Below are 17,642 nucleotides of genomic sequence, written 5' to 3'. Positions count from 1 at the left end.
CCAGTGGGGGGTGATTAAGAGAGTTCTGCCTCTTTGTAGCTTGATTTTTAGGTAGTTGACAAGGCAAAGCAGAGGAATTGGAGACAGATCCATAGGCCCTATGTTATAATACAAGATGGAAGGACAGAGTGCTGCAGATAAGGCATGCCTGCTCGAGAGAATCAGGTAGATTCCAGAGGTAATTAGACTTGCACAAACTGAGAAGGGTGCTGTGTGTTTCAGCAATAGAAGATGTGGATGGCGTGCCTGACAAAGGAAATGGAAGTAAAAAGGGAGAGTTGCTCAAAGTAGCCTGGTAGGTTTGGGGGATTGTCAGAGTCTAGACTAGAACAAAAGTGCAGTATGGAGCAGAGGGAGATGGGGTGGAAAGAAAAGTAGGGGCCAGACCACTATGGGACTTACATTTTATCCTACAGGCAATGGGGAGTTATTAGGCAATTTTGAGCAGGAATTTACTCTGGCATTGATTGGAGCAGACAGAAACTCAGAGAAGCTATCTATGGTTGGCCTGGTCCTGGTCCCCCTCACCTTTAAAAAAAAAATGAAGAAGAGGAATTGACATCTGTTTGAATTCATTTTTCCCATTCATTTTCTTTAGGATTGAGTGGTACACTATTATCTAAACACTCTAAACTTCACTTTTTTTTCCTGGGTATCTCTTCACATTTCAGCCCTCAAGATGAAGATCAAGATAAAAAAATAAAGGAAAAAGAGCCACATGAATTGGAACCTCAGAAAACAGAAAAGGATCTACATCCAGACCTTATGTGCAAGGTATCTGTGTTCCAGGGCTCTAACCCAACAGTACAGTACAGCTGTGTCATAGGATCCATTCACTGGGTGACTTTTTAGAGGGTGAGGCATGCAGCTCTCAGACAGAGTCAGAAGATGCAGTGGGTTTTGAAGGCATTTTACCAAAGATAGGAACGTGACAACAACACTGAGCTCCAGCCTGGGATTTTCCACTGAGTAGCCCGATGCAGGCCTTTACAGTAGGGTGGGGCTGGTGTGAGTCCAGCAAGGCACCCAGTGGGCAAGACACAGAGATGCTCAGGTGCCAACCATGCACTTGCACATGCCTGGAGGGAGGATTCTGTGCTCTTTGTCTCTAAGCTCTGTCATCTCATCTGTAAAATGAGAATATAATCATCATCCCCATTCCTACCCTCAGTCATGATGATAAAATGAAATAATGTACATGGAAGTGCTTTGTAAGCCATAAGCCTTTTATCTGTTGGTTACTTTAGCTATTTTCAAGTACTTTCAAATATATCATCATAGTTAACCCTCATGTCCACTTGTGGTCAGAAGGACAGTAATCCCCTCTCCTGTGTCATGTGATCATTAGAAAATGAAATGTATTATTGTTGTCTAGTGATTGATTGGTTGGTTGATAGTTTATTAATACTAAATACTTTATATGTGTGTGTATTGATATCCAGTTGACACTACTCCCTCCAAAACAGTGTGATTGGAGGCTAAAACAATAGATTCCACCAGGGCTACTACTAGTGCTTAAAAAGTTTTAGATACCTGTATAATATCTACCTGTATAGAAACTGTATAATATCAAATTGTCTCAGGTTCTTCTGCAGGGATTGGATCTATCATCTTGGTGGTGGTGTTAGCCTGAGCTAGTGTGTCGGCCCAGGATAGGGCTGGACCAGGTTGGGTGTATAATTCAGAGAATTATGAAAGACAGGGACCAGCCTGGCTGGTATGGATCAGTGATTGAGCAGTGACCCATGAACCAGGAGGTCATGGTTCAATTCCCAGTCAGGGCACATGCTCAGGTTGTGGGCTCATTCCCCAGTAGGGGGCGTGCAAGAGGCAGCCAATCAATGATTCTCATTATTGATGTTTCTATATCTCTCTCCCTCTCCCTTCCTCTCTGAAATAAAATAAAAAAAACATATTTAAAAAAAGAGAAAGACAAGAATCAGAGCCAGGGAAGCAGCACCGTATGTTAAGGCCAGAGGGCAAAGCCAGGGGCAGGGCTGTAAATGGGTGATGAGGTCATAGGTCAGAAAAGCATTAATCAGGAGCTTGTGAGAAAGGCAGTAGAGGAGCCTGGTTAAGATGTATTAACCACTAAAGAGCAAAAGCAGGATGTGCTCTCAGTGCTGGCCATGAGCCAGGAGCCAGGTATGGGGTTGGACATATTCCTACATTCATTGAGTAGATTTGAGTTTGGGATATTATTAGAAGTTATTTGGAATGTGTTAGACAAATGTGGTGGGTAGGTTAGCTGGGCAGTGCTCTTTGGGGTCAAATACAAACTATAAGTCAGTAGATACATAATCCACTGTGATTCAAACTGACTCTAGGGCACAATCCCAAGGACAGGCCCAATGAGAATCCATGAACTACTTTATATGGGCTACACTGTGGGAAGGCAGCCACCATACCTGTGTGAAACATTGACTTCCCTACTTTCTTATCACTTTTTCCACTTAAAAACTCATTCTTGGCTATGTGACTAAAAAGAATGCCCCTCCTAACACTGTCTTCTTAGTTTGCTTAGATCCCACCAAGAACTCAGAAAATTCGATGCCTTTTATCTGTTGGTTACTTTAGCTTTTTTCAAGTACTTTCAAATATATCATCATAGTCAACCCTCAGGTCCACTTGTGGTCAGAAGGACAGTAATCCCCTCTCCTGTTTCATGTGATCATTAGAAAATGCTTAAATGGCCAGAAATGTTCGGATTCTCCTCTGTCTCCAGTGTCTCTTTCTGCAATGTATCCAGATCTTTCTGGAATGCAAATCTGAACAGGTTTCTTTCCTGCCTGACTCCCTGTCACTGTGAGATGAAGCCCACACACTGCCTCAGATGCAAAACCCTTCCCAACTCAGCCCCATTCTATCTTGTCTTTCTAGTCTCATTTCCTGTCTTTCTTCCCCTATTCTTTCCCCCTGGCCCTTCAAAGCTTCCCTTATCAGTAGCCTCCATACTATCCTCACAGGACACTAAATACCACAAGCTTTTACTCATGCTGATTTATCTGCCAGGTGGATCCTTTAGCCCCTCAATCAATCTCTTTCTTATATTTTAAAACACAGTTTAATAAAACCTGCCTTCGAAGTCTTCCCCAACCTTGTCTCTTAAAACCAAGAGATTTTACCTCCTCCTCCTCTCTGTTTCATCTCAGTAAGCAATGCTGTTGTGAAAAGCTTGCCACATTATACCTTAACTAGAGGCTGGGTGCATGGAATTCATGCATGGGGGGGGGTCCCTCAGCCCAGCCTGCACCCTCTCCAATTTGGGACCCCTTGGGGGATGTCCGACTGCTGGATCCCTGAGGGATCAGGCCTAAACTGGCAGTAGGACATCCCTCTCGCAATCCAGGGACCACTGGCTCCTAATCATTCACCTGCCTGCCTGTCTGATTGCCCCTAACTCCTCTGCCTGCCTGCCTGATCACCCCTAACCACCTCTGCCTTAGCCCCCGCCAACATGGCTTTGTCCGGAAGGATTGGATGACTGGAAAATGTCCTGTTGACCCGGTCTAATTAGCATATTACAACTTTATTAGTAGAGACTATAGGCCCAGTGCACAAAAATTTGTGCACTCGGGGGGTCCCTCAGCCTGGCCTGTGCCCTCTCGCAGTCTGGGACCCCTTGGGGGATGACCACCTGCTGGTTTAGGCCTGCTCCCTGGGGAATTGGGCCTAAGCTGGCAGTCAGACATCACTCTGGCAGCCCTGGAGCCCTTGGGGGATGTCCACTTGCCACCGGAGAGCAGGCCTAAGCTGCAGTCGGACATTCTTAGCGCTGCTGAGGAGGCAGGAGAAGCTCCCACCACCACTGCTGTGCTGGCAGCCATCTGCCTGGCTTGTGGCTTTTGGCTGAGCAGAGCTCCCCTGTGGGAGTGCACTGACACAGGGGGCAGCTCCTGCATTGAGCGTCTGCCCCTGGTGGTCATTGTGTGTCATAGTGACCAGTCATTCTCAGTCGTTCTGCTGTTAGGGTCAAATTGCATATTACCCTTTTATTATATAGGATAGAGGCCTGGTGCACAGGTGGAGGCCAGCTGGTTTGCCCTGAAGGGTGTCCTGGATCAGGGTGGGGGTCCTGCTGGGGTGTCTGGCCAGCCTGGGTGAGGGGCTGATGGCTGTTTGCAGGTTGGCCACACCCCCTTCAGGGTGGGGGTTCCCACTGGGGTGCCTAGACAGCCTGGGTGAGGGGCTGATGGCTGTTTGCAGGCTGGTCAAGCCCCCCAGTAGGGACCCTCACCCCATGGGTGTTTGGCCAGCCTGGGTGAGGGGCTGATGGCTGTTTTCAGGCTGGCCACACCCCCTTTAGGGTGAGGGGGTCCCCACTGGGGTGCCTGGCCAGTCTGGGTGAGGGGCTGAGGGCCATTTTCAGGCTGGCAAAGCCCCCCAGCGACTGAAGCTCCCAGCCTCTCCTTTTTTTTCTTTTTTTTTTATTCTGGGGTTTATTTACCTTCTATAATTGAAACTTTGTTGCTTTGAGTGGAGCTCAGAGCCAGCCAGGAAGCTTGGCTTCCTCCATTACTGGAGCAACCAAGCCTCCTGTTTGCTTCAGTTCCGTGGCTGCCGGCCGCCATCTTGGTTGGGTTAATTTGCATATAGTCACTCTGATTGGCTGGTGGGCATGGCTTAAGGCGTAGCGAAGGTACGGTCAATTTGCGTGTTTGTCTTTTATTAGTGTAGATTATTTGTATATTGTTTACATGCATATAAACTACTGTGAGGTAGCATCTCTCCATTTCCAAAGGGTAGCATGTTGTCTCACCTTCAGTAAGTGTTCAACAAACTCTGGAAAGAGTTAGGTAGGAACAGAAGAATGGTGGGTAAAAAGATGAAATGTCAGCCGAAAGGCACCAAGTGTTCCTTAGTGGTCAAGAGCACAGGGGTCTAAGGTCAAGTCCTGCCTCTGTATATTACTAGCTGTGTGACCAGATGCCGCAGTCTCTTGCAGCAAGGGTTCAGGAAACTGGAGAAGGGGCTGCAACATAAATGGATAGGGACTAGACAAGAAATATAAATTTGGAAGGCATGGGGGAAAGCCAGGCGAAAACCAGCTCTCTAGTGGGGTGGCTTCCCAAATGTCCGGACCCACGGCTTTTTATTCACATATTTTGCCCTTTAGCAAAATAAACATACAAATCAAAGGTAAAGTTTGGTAAACAGTAAAAGATTATCAGGTTAGGCCACAGTGATCGGCAAACTCATTAGTCAACAGAGCCAAATATCAGCAGTACTTCTTCAAAATAGACTCGCCCAGGCCAAAAACCGACTTCTGCGCATGGGCCACAAAGTTTCAATCGCACTGTACGTGCACTCACACATGGTATTTTGTGGAAGAGCCACAATCAAGGGTCCAAAGAGCCACATGTGGCTCGCGAGCCGCAGTTTGCCGACTATGGGGTTAGGGGAATTGCCTACAGCTGTTTGGCCAGCAGCAGGCTAATATAATGCTGATATTCAGCCCTGCTGAATAATGAGGACTTTTGAGGACTTTTCACATTTATTATGACCTGCTGGACTTAGCCTTCAGCAACCAGATATCAGTTATTTAACTGTTTGAGTCCCAAGCAGCACGATCGCGCTGCTTGGTATTTCTCAACATAAAATAAAACAAGCGCTATCATGCTGTTTGGGTCTTTGGGTCTTTTCGTACTCATTTAGAGAAAGCGCGGTTGCGCTGTTTGGGATTCTTCGACAGTGTTTTTTCAATACCCCCTGGGACTCAAACGAATCGTATGTTTTCTCGACATAAAATCTCAGCAGCGCAATCGCGCTGCTTGGGACTCAAACAGTTAATGTTCCAAACTCTTTATCCAGAGCACTAAGGACATTTCCCCAATGGGGTGTCATGAAGATTAAGTGAGATTAAATCTATAAGAACCTGCCTCTGGTCAGTGCTCCATTCTATCCTGCTGGTCTTCTGTGCCTAGCATTCGTTGGGCATTCAGAGGTGAACAAAAGACACAGTATGAGCCCTCATGAAACTCAGAGTCTGGTAAGACAGAATTAAATAAAATAATAAATAAGGGCTGTCTATGAGGAATTAATAAACAGCATGTGTAAGCAGAGAACTAAACAGGTAAGTCAAAGCCCTTCAGTACTCTCCCTGTTGCATGTGTTTAGGTGCGTTCCTGTGAAGAGACGTGTGGAAAAGTCCCAGTGATGAAAGTTCAGAGACATATGAAGAGAATGCTGGCCAGAGAGCATGATGCTGTGATTGACAGCATCCAGACAGAGGCCTGCCCCCAGGACCCAAAGCTGGCCAGGCACTCCCAAGGCCAATGTAAGTTGCATTTCTTCCTGGTTCTCCTCACCATTATGATATTATTTTAAAGTGGTGTGTTGCCAAGATTTTAATTTATTTTCTAAATATTTATTGAACATCTGTTATATACCAAGTAACTTGCTCTAGTGAGGCAGCTGAGCAGTAGTGGAAAGACCACTGGACTTAGAGGCAGAAGACCTGAGTTCAGTCTAGATGCTAATACTTATTAGCCATGGGGTAAGTAACTTCATATTTCTGCAGCTGGGTTTCTTTACTTATAAAAAGAGATCATAATGTGGGCCTCACCAGGGTTTTTTGAAGACTAAATTGAAAAGTATGCCACATAATAGGTACTCAGCAAATATTTGTTCCTTCTTTTTAATCTGCCAGATCCTAATGAGTTTGTTTTTGTAGACCCATGTAATTGACACACTGATGCTACAGTATGATATCATTACTTGACTTTATTTAGGTTGCATTTTACCTTCATGCTAGTTAAGACACTTGATTATAAGTAACAGTAATCAAATCATACTATCTTAAGTCAAAAAAAAAAGAAAGGGGGGCTCCAGGGCCACAAGCAATACTACAAGGGTTCAGTATTGCTCCTGGCTCTACTCCCTCTGGGTCACTCCACTTTTGGACAAATCCTACCCCTGTGGAGGCAAGATGGCATCTAGCAGTAACAGGCTCAGACCCTGTCCTCTTAGGAAGCCCAGAGGAAAACTGGAAATTGTCATATTCTCAACAGCTATAAGGAAAGGCCCAGCTTTGAATCTTACAGGCTCTGTTTGGGCCACATGCCATCCTGAACCAGTCCTTATAAATGGGGGATCTGATGCTCCGGTTGATCCATCTGGGTCATAAACTCACCCTGGAGCTGGGGGTAGAATCAGATCTAGCAAAACTACCTAACGCCAGGTTGACAGATTTCCCAAGGAAAATAAGAGGGCCATTAATCAGAAAAGAAAAAAAAAAGACACTGGATAGACAAAGAAAACAGGTGTGCACTCCAACCCAATAAGCCATAGCAAACCACTGATATTTCAAAAAGTGTGAGAATCAGAGTTGTAGGAAGAATAAATTTGTAGCCGAACCGGTTTGGCTCAGTGGATAGAGCGTCGGCCTGCAGACTCAGGGGTCCCAGGTTCGATTCCGGTCAAGGGCATGTACCTTGGTTGCGGGCACATCCCCACTGGGGGGCGTGCAGGAGGCAGCTGATCGATCTCTCTCATCAATGTTTCTGGCGCTCTATCCCTCTCCCTTCTTCTCTGTAAAAAATCAATAAAATATATTTTTAAAAATAAATACATAAATAAATTTGTAATGATCATGAAATGGACTCAAGGACCCCAGGCTAGCGGGTCTCATCCCTGCCACACACCTTCCCTGCACACCTCCTTCTCTGTGCTCAGCTTATGGCTAGGTGCTCCTGTAACTTTGCTCAATCTCTTTCCTCTTTCTGAAATGCCTTTCTGCTCATTCTCTGCCTGCTGATGTGCTGTGAATCCTTTCAGGTCTGTGTCAAAAGTCACTTCTTCTGAGGCCTCACTCGCCTCAGTCCATCTCTGCTTTCCCACGCTCCGGGGACCACAATTCCTCTCACCTGTTTCCATGACACTTCACAACTGAATGATCACATTTCCATGTTAGGCTTTAGAGTTGAACATTTCTGGGATCCAGGACCACTATATTCAAGTCCTGTAACCTTGGAAAATTTACTTACTCTCATGTGCAAATGAGGCAGCTACTACTTATTTCCCAGTGCTGTTTTGTTACTGCATCCAAAGTGGCTGGTTCCTGTGCTAAATAACTGTTAGTTCTCTCCATTTATTTTCATTTCTGGAAAACCATAGCATGCTTACATTATAATTCATTGTGTACCTGTGTCCCTGCCATGGCGTACTGTGAGCACATTGAAAATCAGAGACCATTGGGTATTTTTCTCTGTATCTCCATAACAAGGCCGTCAGCTGCCTAACAAAACTTTGGTGAATAAAGGAAAGAAAGAATAAATCAAACTTTAGTTTCTGACAATATAGTAGATGAGACGATCTGACTGTCCTGACAGAAACAAGAATTTTTTTTTAATTTATGGAAGTATCACAGAACTGATATAAAAAGAAAGCATCTACATTCCTGCAGCAACAGGACTCCTGGGAAGTGAGTGAGTGCCAAAGCTACTTTTGCCCTGAGGGTTGTTACTGAGCTCTGAGTCCCCTGAGCTCCTGTTCTGACTGCACGGCATGCAGAGTACAGGGGCTGCACCCCAGGGCCTGCCCAGAGTGAGTTTATAATAGGAGACTGTATAAAGTTGGGACCCCAAAGGATTACATCCACCCTTTAAGAGTAAGCAAGACTGTGCCAATAGATAACATGACTGTGTTGTGTACTCATAAATGTGTTACAATGGTAGCTCTCATGTGTTCTTACCACAATGAAAGAATTTTTCATTTAAAAAAAGATATGGTGGGGGAGACATATCTGATGAGGTGAATGAGAAAGCACAGAGGTAGCATTAATTTAAAAACCATGCCTTACGGTGTGAAGTGATGGAATTATTTGAGTATAGGGGGAAGTGGAAGAGAGGAAAATAAGTTGAAGTAAATAAGAGTTAAACAAGAGCCCTGAATATGAGGCTAAAAGCCCTTTTCATACAATTACATGTGTCCAGGGAGAATCTCCGTGAGTTCGGGGATTATGCCATGATGAAAACAGCTGAAGAAGATTTTTCTGAGTAATCCAAACATTCCGCTTAGTCAAAGAGGGCTGCTGAACCCATTAATAAATTTTTGTAATACTTATGATGAGCAGCACAAAATGCTTAGTTAAGGAGAGTAGTTATAAAACAGAAAAGTTTGAAAAAAAATACAAGTGAGTGTTTTTTAATATTCCTATTCAAGTAACCCTCTTTTGAAAAAAAATGTATTTCTGCTCTGATTGAAAAAAATAAAAAGAATTTCTAAAGTATGTACTTCAGGCAGAAGGAAAATAATCCCACATAGAGAATTCTGGATGCAAGAAAGAAAGCTGAGCAAATTATTCACCAAATAAAAAAAATATTAGTGCCAATATTGACATTAATAGCCATAACAAAGAATAAAAGGCATACCAAGTAGAAGATACTTGATTTAGAACAAAGGACTAAATCAAAGGACTCATATATGAAATATATATATGTGTGTATATATATATATTCTATAAATATCTTTGTATCCAGAAAATATAAAATGAAAATATTTTATATTTCTATAAACATCCTGTATCCAGAATATATAAAATAGAAATCAATCACAGAGGTTATCCAAAAGGCAAGTACACTATATACAGCTGTTCAAGTCTCAAGGAAATGCAAATAAAACCTACAGTACAATAACACTACATGCCCAGCAAAATAGTTAAAATTTAAAAAGACTATATCAAGTATTAGTGAAGTTGTGGAACAACCTGAACTCTCCTCCGTTGTTGAGAGTATAAACTGGAATAATCATGTTGGAAAACTGTTCAGCAGTGTCTGTTAAAATCCAATATATGTATATCCTATGATATAGCAATTCCATACCTATTCTTATACCCAATAGACACATGTTTACCAAGACATATACAGAATATTCATACAACTTTTTTTAAATAGCCTTACACTGGAAACAGTTCATATGTCCATCAAAAGTAGAATGGAAAAGTAAATTATAATATATTCACACAATAGAATAGTTATAGGAATGAACAAATTACAACTATACCCAACAATATAGATGACTCTCACAAACATAATATTTAATGAAATGTGACACACCAAAGAGGACATTTGAAATGATTCCATTAATATAAAGTTCAAAATATGCAGTATTCGCCTCTAGTATTAGAAATGAGGAGAGTGGTTCCCTTGTGGGAGGGAATAGTGACTAGAAGAGAGCACAAGAAGGCACTGTGGGACACTGGCACTTATTGCTTTTTTATTTGTTTTATGTGTGTTGAATGAATGAATATATTGAATTTGGGACAATTTGTTGAGCTTATGAGTTGTGCCCTTTCCTGTATATTATACTTTAATTAAATTTTAAAACATGGTAGGGTAACTGTTAAAAGATAGGCACAACACACATACCTTCCAAACAAAACAAAACAAAGAAAGAAAAAAGGAACAAAATGAAGAAAAGAGAAGAAATCTCAATCAAGAAAGAGGAAAATGAGGGATGGAGGGGAGGGAAATAGAACAAATATAAGGTATGTAATAAGATAGTAGATATAAATCTACATATATAAAAGTCTAAGCGACCATTATAACCAGTGGACCAAACAACCAGTTGACCAGTTGCTATGATGCGCACTGACCACCAGGGGGCAGATGCTCAATGCAGGAACTGCCCCCTGGTGGTCAGTGCACTCCCACAGCCAACCTCCCATGGCTGGCCAACCTCCCACGGTCCCTCTCCCCAGCCTATGGGCCCCGATCGCCCTGATTGATTGTCAGCCAGGCCAAGGGACCCCACCCGTGCACAAATTCGTGCACTGGGCCTCTAGTTTTAAAATATTGGCAGACACTATAAATTTAATACACAAAAGTCTCTTGTTAGAAGATATATGCATTGAAGCTATTCATTTTTTTTTTTTTAATTTGAGCACCTTTTATGTGCCAGCACTGTTCTAGGAGCTGAGGGTATAACGGTACACAAAACAGACAAATATTCCCATCTTCATGGAGGTTACATTCTTAGCAGAGGAGACAGATAATATATAAACAATAAAATAGCCACTGTGTGGAATGGTAGTAAACGTAATGAGGAGGAGGGAAATAAAGCAAGGAAAGAGAATTAGGGAAGTATTAGAAGTTGTAATTTTTAAAGTGCTCATGGACAACCTCAAAGATCTTAAGCAGATGAGGAAGTGAGCCATATGTGTACCTAGGGTAAAAATGTTCTGGTGAGAGGGGGAAAGTAGCGGTACTACACTGAAGCAGAAGCCATTAGCTGTGTTGGTGGCAAGAGGCCAGTATGACCAGCAGAGTGACTGAAGGAGTGTGGAGTTGGAGATGAGGTCAGAGAAAACAAGGGACTTTTCTAGACTATGGCAAGAACCTTGGCATTTAAATGAGATTTTTAAAAAACCAATGGAAGGTTTAGAGCACACAAATGGAGTTATCACACTTGTATCTTAAAGAACCATCCTGGCTTCTGTCTTGAAAACAGAAGGTGGGATAAATCAGGGGACCTGTCAGGAGTTTGTTGCAGTAAGTAAGCTGAGAAATGACGGTAGCTTGGAGGAGGGTGCCATAGCAGAATCGCTGAGATGTGTTTAGATTCAAGATGTAATGTGAAAGTAGAGCTGTGGGTTGGAGGTGGGATATGAGAGAGAAAGGAGGTGAGGATGTCTGCAAGGGTTTGGACCAGAGCAACTGGAAGGATGGAATTGCCACTTTTTATTGAGTTGGGGCAGATTTCAGGCAGAGCAGATTTGCAGAGAGAAGTCATGAGTTTGGTTTTGGAATGCAATATGCTTAGACAAGCAAATGGAAATGGTGTATCTAGATGGAGTATCTAGCATTCATCAGAGATGTCTAAGTTAGAGCTGTAACTTTGGGAGTTGTCTGTTTCTGAAAATGAAGTCACAAACATTTACAGTTGACTCTGCCAAAAAGAAGAATTAAGAAAGAAAAAGAAAGAAAAAAATGTCCAAACTAAGAATTAAGCAACTTTGTGTTCAGCATCTTTGTTTTGTTTTGGAGAAATTCACTGCTCACTCCTTAAGAAAAAGCAAGACCTTATGCCTCTGGGAGCTGACTTCATGGAGATAGTTTGGGGCCTATGTGCTAACTGACTTCTTGTCAGAGGATAAAATCTTGTTACTGGGTTCATTTAATTAATAGACACAATTCAATTTGCTTATTGTTTATTTTGCAGATATATTACTACTTATTTCTGATTAATAGTTCATGTTTGAAAATGATTCTGAATCACCCATACTCTAAATATTAACCTATGCCAGCTGATAAAAAGGAGGAAGTTTTATGGTTATGACAAAATTACAGCCCTGCGAAAAAAAGCAGTACCTGCTTTTAACAGGCTAGGTGCTTGTGCTAACACCCCAGTACATTTTCCACCTGGCAGACCATCTTCTGGCTGATTCCAACATTAATGAATATTAAATGTTGACATGCATTTAGTCAACTTGTCTAAGAAATTTTACTTTAAGGGGGAAAAAATGCACAAAAGTAGATAAGCTCATTTAGGTGGAGGAAGGAGCCCCAGGGACATACCCTAGAGGACTTCTGCCTTTGAGGTCAGAGATTAGAGCAAGAACCATCAAAGAAGAGGGAGGAGTTGCTGGTTCACTAGGGAACTAGCCTCCTTCATAAAAATGCGTCAATCCTTGACACAATCACGTAAGCATAGGTGCTATTGATCATTATCCCAACTTTAGAGACTCATAGCTGAGCTTCTGCAAGGAGAAGTGGTTTGCAAAGGGTCCTAGAGACCAAGATGGTAAACCATTTTAGTGCATGCAGTTTGCCTTCTCCTATTCTTGCCTCCACTGCCAGTGAGGGGTGTGAGTGCATTTATGATAGTGCTCGTTCTCCCGGGGTTTCTCTGTTTTCCTTGCAGGTGGGTATGTGGAGGCCTTGGAGGTGACTAAAGAAGCACCAGGCCAAGGGGCCTTTAGGCCACAATCCATCTCAGAAGAGACCTACGATGATGTTGAGTGCCCTGGGAGGAAGGAGTAAGTGCACCCCAGCCCCTCAGCAGTGTGGTGAGACCTTAAAGGCTCCACGGGACAGATGAATGGTCTTTGTTTCTTTTCTCCCCACAGATCAAAGTCGGACTTCTCCAACTCATTTGCCTCAGATAGTGGTAAGGAAGGAAGACATTTCTGAAACCGCCAGTAGCAACTGCTGTGTGCTCGGTGGCTGATTAATAATAACTTATCTTTTGTTTATATTTTAATAATACCAGTTGGGTGGGTGACAGGGAGCTCAGGGCAGTGCAGTGGGCCTGGGTATGTGTGAATAAATGCACTGAGATCTGTGAAGGTGAAGGTGCTGGTAATGGGGATCTTGCGGCAAATAAGCAACATTGCTGTGAAATGGCTTCCTTCCTGATCTCTTCACAACGGAAGTCTGATTGTAGGAATGTTTTTACGTAAAACACTTTCACAGCTTCCCAGGACTTTTACGGTCCACCTTAACATGGTCTGAAGGCCTTGAGTGGGTTGCTTCTACCTCCCTCTGCAGCCTGTGTTCTCCCTTGGTACTCTCTTCATCTCTGAGATCCAGTCATGCTGACGTTTTAGCTCCTCCGACTTGCCAGGCTCCCAAGCTCCCACCAAGCTCCTGCCCCAGGGTGTTTGCATATGCTACTCCCTCTTTCTGGAATTTTCTTTCCTCCCCCTGGACCCCTTTGCCTAAGTGACTCTTGACCTTTCTTCTCATTTCAGCTCAATCATTACTCCCCCAGTGAACACTCTCCTTTGTGTACAATCTCAGAGTAACAAGGCTCTCTTTTTCATAGCACCTGTCACTTATAATTTTTTTAAGGTATTTTATTGATTTTTTTACAGAGAGGAAGGGAGAGGGATAGAGAGTTAGAAACATCGATGAGAGAGAAACATCGATCAGCTGCCCCCTGCACACTCCCTTTCTGGGGATGTGCCCACAACCAAGGCACATGCCCTTGACCGGAATCGAACTTGGGACCCTTGAGTCCACAGGCCAATGCTCTATCCACTGAGCCAAACCAGTTAGGACTGTCACTTATAATTTTATATTTATATGATTTCTTTGATTAATGACTCTCTTCCCTTAGCCCCTAGCACAATGCCAGGTACTTGTTATTTAAATATTTTTTGAATGAATGAACGAAAGGTGCTACTCTGGTTGTTTTTTATCCTTCTTAGAATGTCAGGATTTTAGATGGAGAAACCATCTTAGAAGTCATTAAACAGAGACGTTCAATAGCTCCCCTAAACTCACTGTGTGAAGTCGAGTTCTGAACGTGAAATTCTCCATTGTCAAGGTGGATTCAAAGATTATCTGTATATATTAAGCTTTTGTGTTACGCCATGCTGTGAAGGGAAAGAATATCCAAGATGAATTAATTCTCCATTATTTCTCCAGAATTCAACACAATGTCTGATGTGTAGGCTCTGATTGCTACATGTTAAATATGCCAAAGGGGAGGGTAGAAGAAAGGAATCTGTTGATAAACCAACTTTCATTGACTTGGACTCAGGGGTGGAAGCGAATATTAATTTTCATTTGTATATACTACTTTTATAAGGTTTAATTATTTTTACCATTTGCTTATAAAAATATGTACATATGTTTCAATAAAAATTATTTAACAAACAAACAAAAGATCAAAGTACCTCAGCACCTGGTCAATATCCAATAATGTCTTGCTAAATATGAATCTGAGCTATTGTCATTATAATGAATGAATTTTTTTAATTTCAGAAGAAAATAGTAATGAAATGTATGAAGATGTATACAAAACAAAGAGCAACTCCACAAACATAGAGTGAGTTTCTCTCTTTCTTGGCTTCCTACCTAATGACATGTCCTGCTAGCTTAGGATGATGAGCTTAGGAAGTAACTCCCTTCCCCATCCCTACCATCTTTAGGGAGGATTTGCACAGAGAATGGAGGTAAATAGAACACCCGTAATTGTACACAATCACATGGTATGAATTTCAAATTACATTGCTTTCTCTTTTGAGAAAATGTCCATCTCCCAGAGTAGGGACTTTGATATTGTGTTAGAAAATAAGTGAGAGATAAGTAAATGTCAACAAAAATTTGCTTCCATTCCATGGTTTTCAAGAACAATATTTGTTCAAGTGGGCAATGTTTGTCAAGTTTAGTTATCAGGGGCACGTTGTGGAAAGGAAAACAGCAATGGTCAAAAGCAAGAAGTTTGAGGGTTGAAGGAAAAAAAGAGGATCCATGCTGGGTGGAATGACCTGCATGTATCATTCCCTCTCCCTACCCCCAAAAAACCCAAGAGCATATTTGAAAAAACTTTATTCATCAGCTGGGTTGTCAGTTATTGTTGTATGATATCATTTGGTAAATTAAAAATCAGTGATGTGAATTTTAGAAACAGGAATTTCTATAAGTTATTTCTAGTATAGTTTGTAAACCATGCTTCCCTGAGTCATCTTCTCTAAAAGGAAGACTTTGCTCCATAAACTGCAAAATAGAGACCATTTAGGGTAAACAAACGTTTGTATTGAAATGTAATAATTCCCTTCATGGCTGACTGGCTTGTGCTACTTCATATTGGCACCAAAACAGAGAACAGAAAAGTTGGTTAGGCATTTTCCTGCTCTTCCCTGGGTGGGTGTTCCAAGCCTCTGGCCCTTTTCCTACACCAGCCTTCCATTTCTAGTACTCTCTCAAACACTGTTTCTACCCTCTGATTCCTCTTAGTTTGGATGGCAAAACACTTAAGAGACTACAGAGATTCTTCAAGAAAGAAAAGGATAGATTTAAGATGAAGACAACCAAATTGAAAGAAAATGTAAGGTAAAAAAAACCCTCTTCTATTTCTCTTTCCAGGAGACAGTTGGCAGTGCCGGTCTCATAGTCAGTCACACAGCCGGATGGTCTCCATCCTGCTCTCAGACACAGTGGGGAGCGTACCAGAAAGTAAAACCAAAGGCCCTGGCTATCACTTGCCTTCTTCTTGCCCATTTTTGAGTGCACCACACTCACAGATGCTAATGGAAAAAAAAATGACAAAGTCCCTTTTGAAAAAATTGATGAGAAAAGGTTATATGTACTCAAGGTAGAGGGAAGTCTTAAGCAAAATCCGGAAAGGAAGCTGACCTCATCACCCTTGGCATATACTCCTGGTATCAGTAAGCATTATGCTATTAATTACAACCCTTTTTGCATTCTTATTCCATCAAGTTCCAGTGGTTTTTATTTGTCTACACTTTGTAATCCAATTTGCCTCTCTTGAGAAAGGCAATGTGTGGAGAGGGAAGATGAACTTTTCAGCTGAATGGTCCATCTCTCTCCAAGTCTTAGGCCTGGAAAGGACCCTCCAAGGTCACCCGCTAATGACCAATGTTTGGGAGGGATACATTTTCACTGGTAATAGGAAGAGATGGAGGCCTAGAGTCTGGATTCTGGTTTCAGCTCTTCCATTTATTCAATGTGTAACTGGGCAATTCACTTTGTGTTTGCACCCATACAGCCTGTTTCCTATTGCATACAGTGAAAGGGAGACCGTGTAGTCTCTGGAGGCACTTCTCTCCCTCATCTAGACAGATAGGTGTATAGATATACATGCAGCTCTGTATTGTACGAGGACAGGAAATGGTAAAATAATTTGCCCAAGGTCATTACAAATACTGACATGGAATTATGTTATTCTACCTTGAAGTGCTTTTCAATGATAAAGCCTCCAAGTTACGCAGCTTTAAGTCTAATTGTCTGTTAGGTATAGATCGGCCAAGAGATCCAATAGTGACCACTTATACCCCAATAGAATGCAGGGTTTATGAATCGCAGTCCTGGCTGTGGAGAAAGAGGTCGTTTGGCTCCAGCAGTCAATGAGACCTAGAGGCAGACTCTGGCACTAGCCGGTTAGATGCTTCCAACAAAGATGATTAGCATGACACCCGCAGTCCCTTATAAATAGGACCCAGTGAGAACGCTCTCTGACTTCCACTCCAACCTGCACGTCCCAGTGCTGACAGCACCCAGTCTGGTCTTACAGACACGCCAGCAGGATCACTGAGCGTCCATGTGTCCTGGGCACAACTGCTAGGTATGCTCATCCTTACAGAAGTATCTCGGTAAGATAAGCTAGGCATTGGGATTCACTTTAGAAATGAAGACACTGAGGCTTATATGAAGGTGAACTGATTTTCCCAAAAGTGCTGTTCCTTTGGATATTTCTTTATCACGTGTTTTTTTCACACAATGTCACATTAATTTATGTTTTCTCTCCCTCACTAAATCCCAAGCTACTTCAGGACAGAAACTGTGTCTAATCACGTTACATACCCAGCACCTGGGCCTGTAGGGCTGAACTTAAATAATTGCTTAAAATACATGGATTTTTTTTCTACCACATCATATTTCCTTCCATGTGATCCTAACTGAGAGATTTAAGGAGAAGCCAACCATCTGTCTGGGCCAAATGCCCTGACCCACTTAGCAGTTTACCATCTTCCAGCTCCACCTGGCCTGGAATTCTGCCCTCATCCCTTTGGCTTATGCATAGACATAGGCAGGGCCCAGTGTCTCCAGAGAGCTGTGTGCATCTGATGGCCATCTTGGAAGTTTAGAAGGCAGAAACAGAATCCTGGATGGAGAAGGGCAGGGCCGTGGGGCAGCCTGAAGCTGTCTGGTAGGAAAGGGTATAAGTGGTCACTT

The 17,642-nt window shown here is 42.6% G+C and overlaps 1 protein-coding gene across 1 annotated transcript in view; it reads left to right on the top strand.

Annotated features, from left to right (window-relative positions):
- The window catches only part of FYB2 (FYN binding protein 2), a 59,833-nt gene that overhangs the window by 27,192 nt on the left and 14,999 nt on the right, over positions 1 to 17,642 (top strand). The window contains 6 exon segments of the mRNA XM_023759984.1: positions 672 to 774; positions 6,118 to 6,277; positions 12,862 to 12,976; positions 13,067 to 13,107; positions 14,712 to 14,772; positions 15,684 to 15,779. Coding sequence (XP_023615752.1) covers positions 672 to 774; positions 6,118 to 6,277; positions 12,862 to 12,976; positions 13,067 to 13,107; positions 14,712 to 14,772; positions 15,684 to 15,779 — 576 coding nt within the window.

This window comes from Myotis lucifugus, unplaced genomic scaffold (genome assembly GCF_000147115.1).
Source record: "Myotis lucifugus unplaced genomic scaffold, Myoluc2.0 scaffold_168, whole genome shotgun sequence".
NCBI lineage: Eukaryota > Metazoa > Chordata > Mammalia > Chiroptera > Vespertilionidae > Myotis > Myotis lucifugus.
The sequence above is the reverse complement of the archived record's forward strand: the minus strand, read 5'-3'. Positions and strand labels throughout refer to the sequence as shown.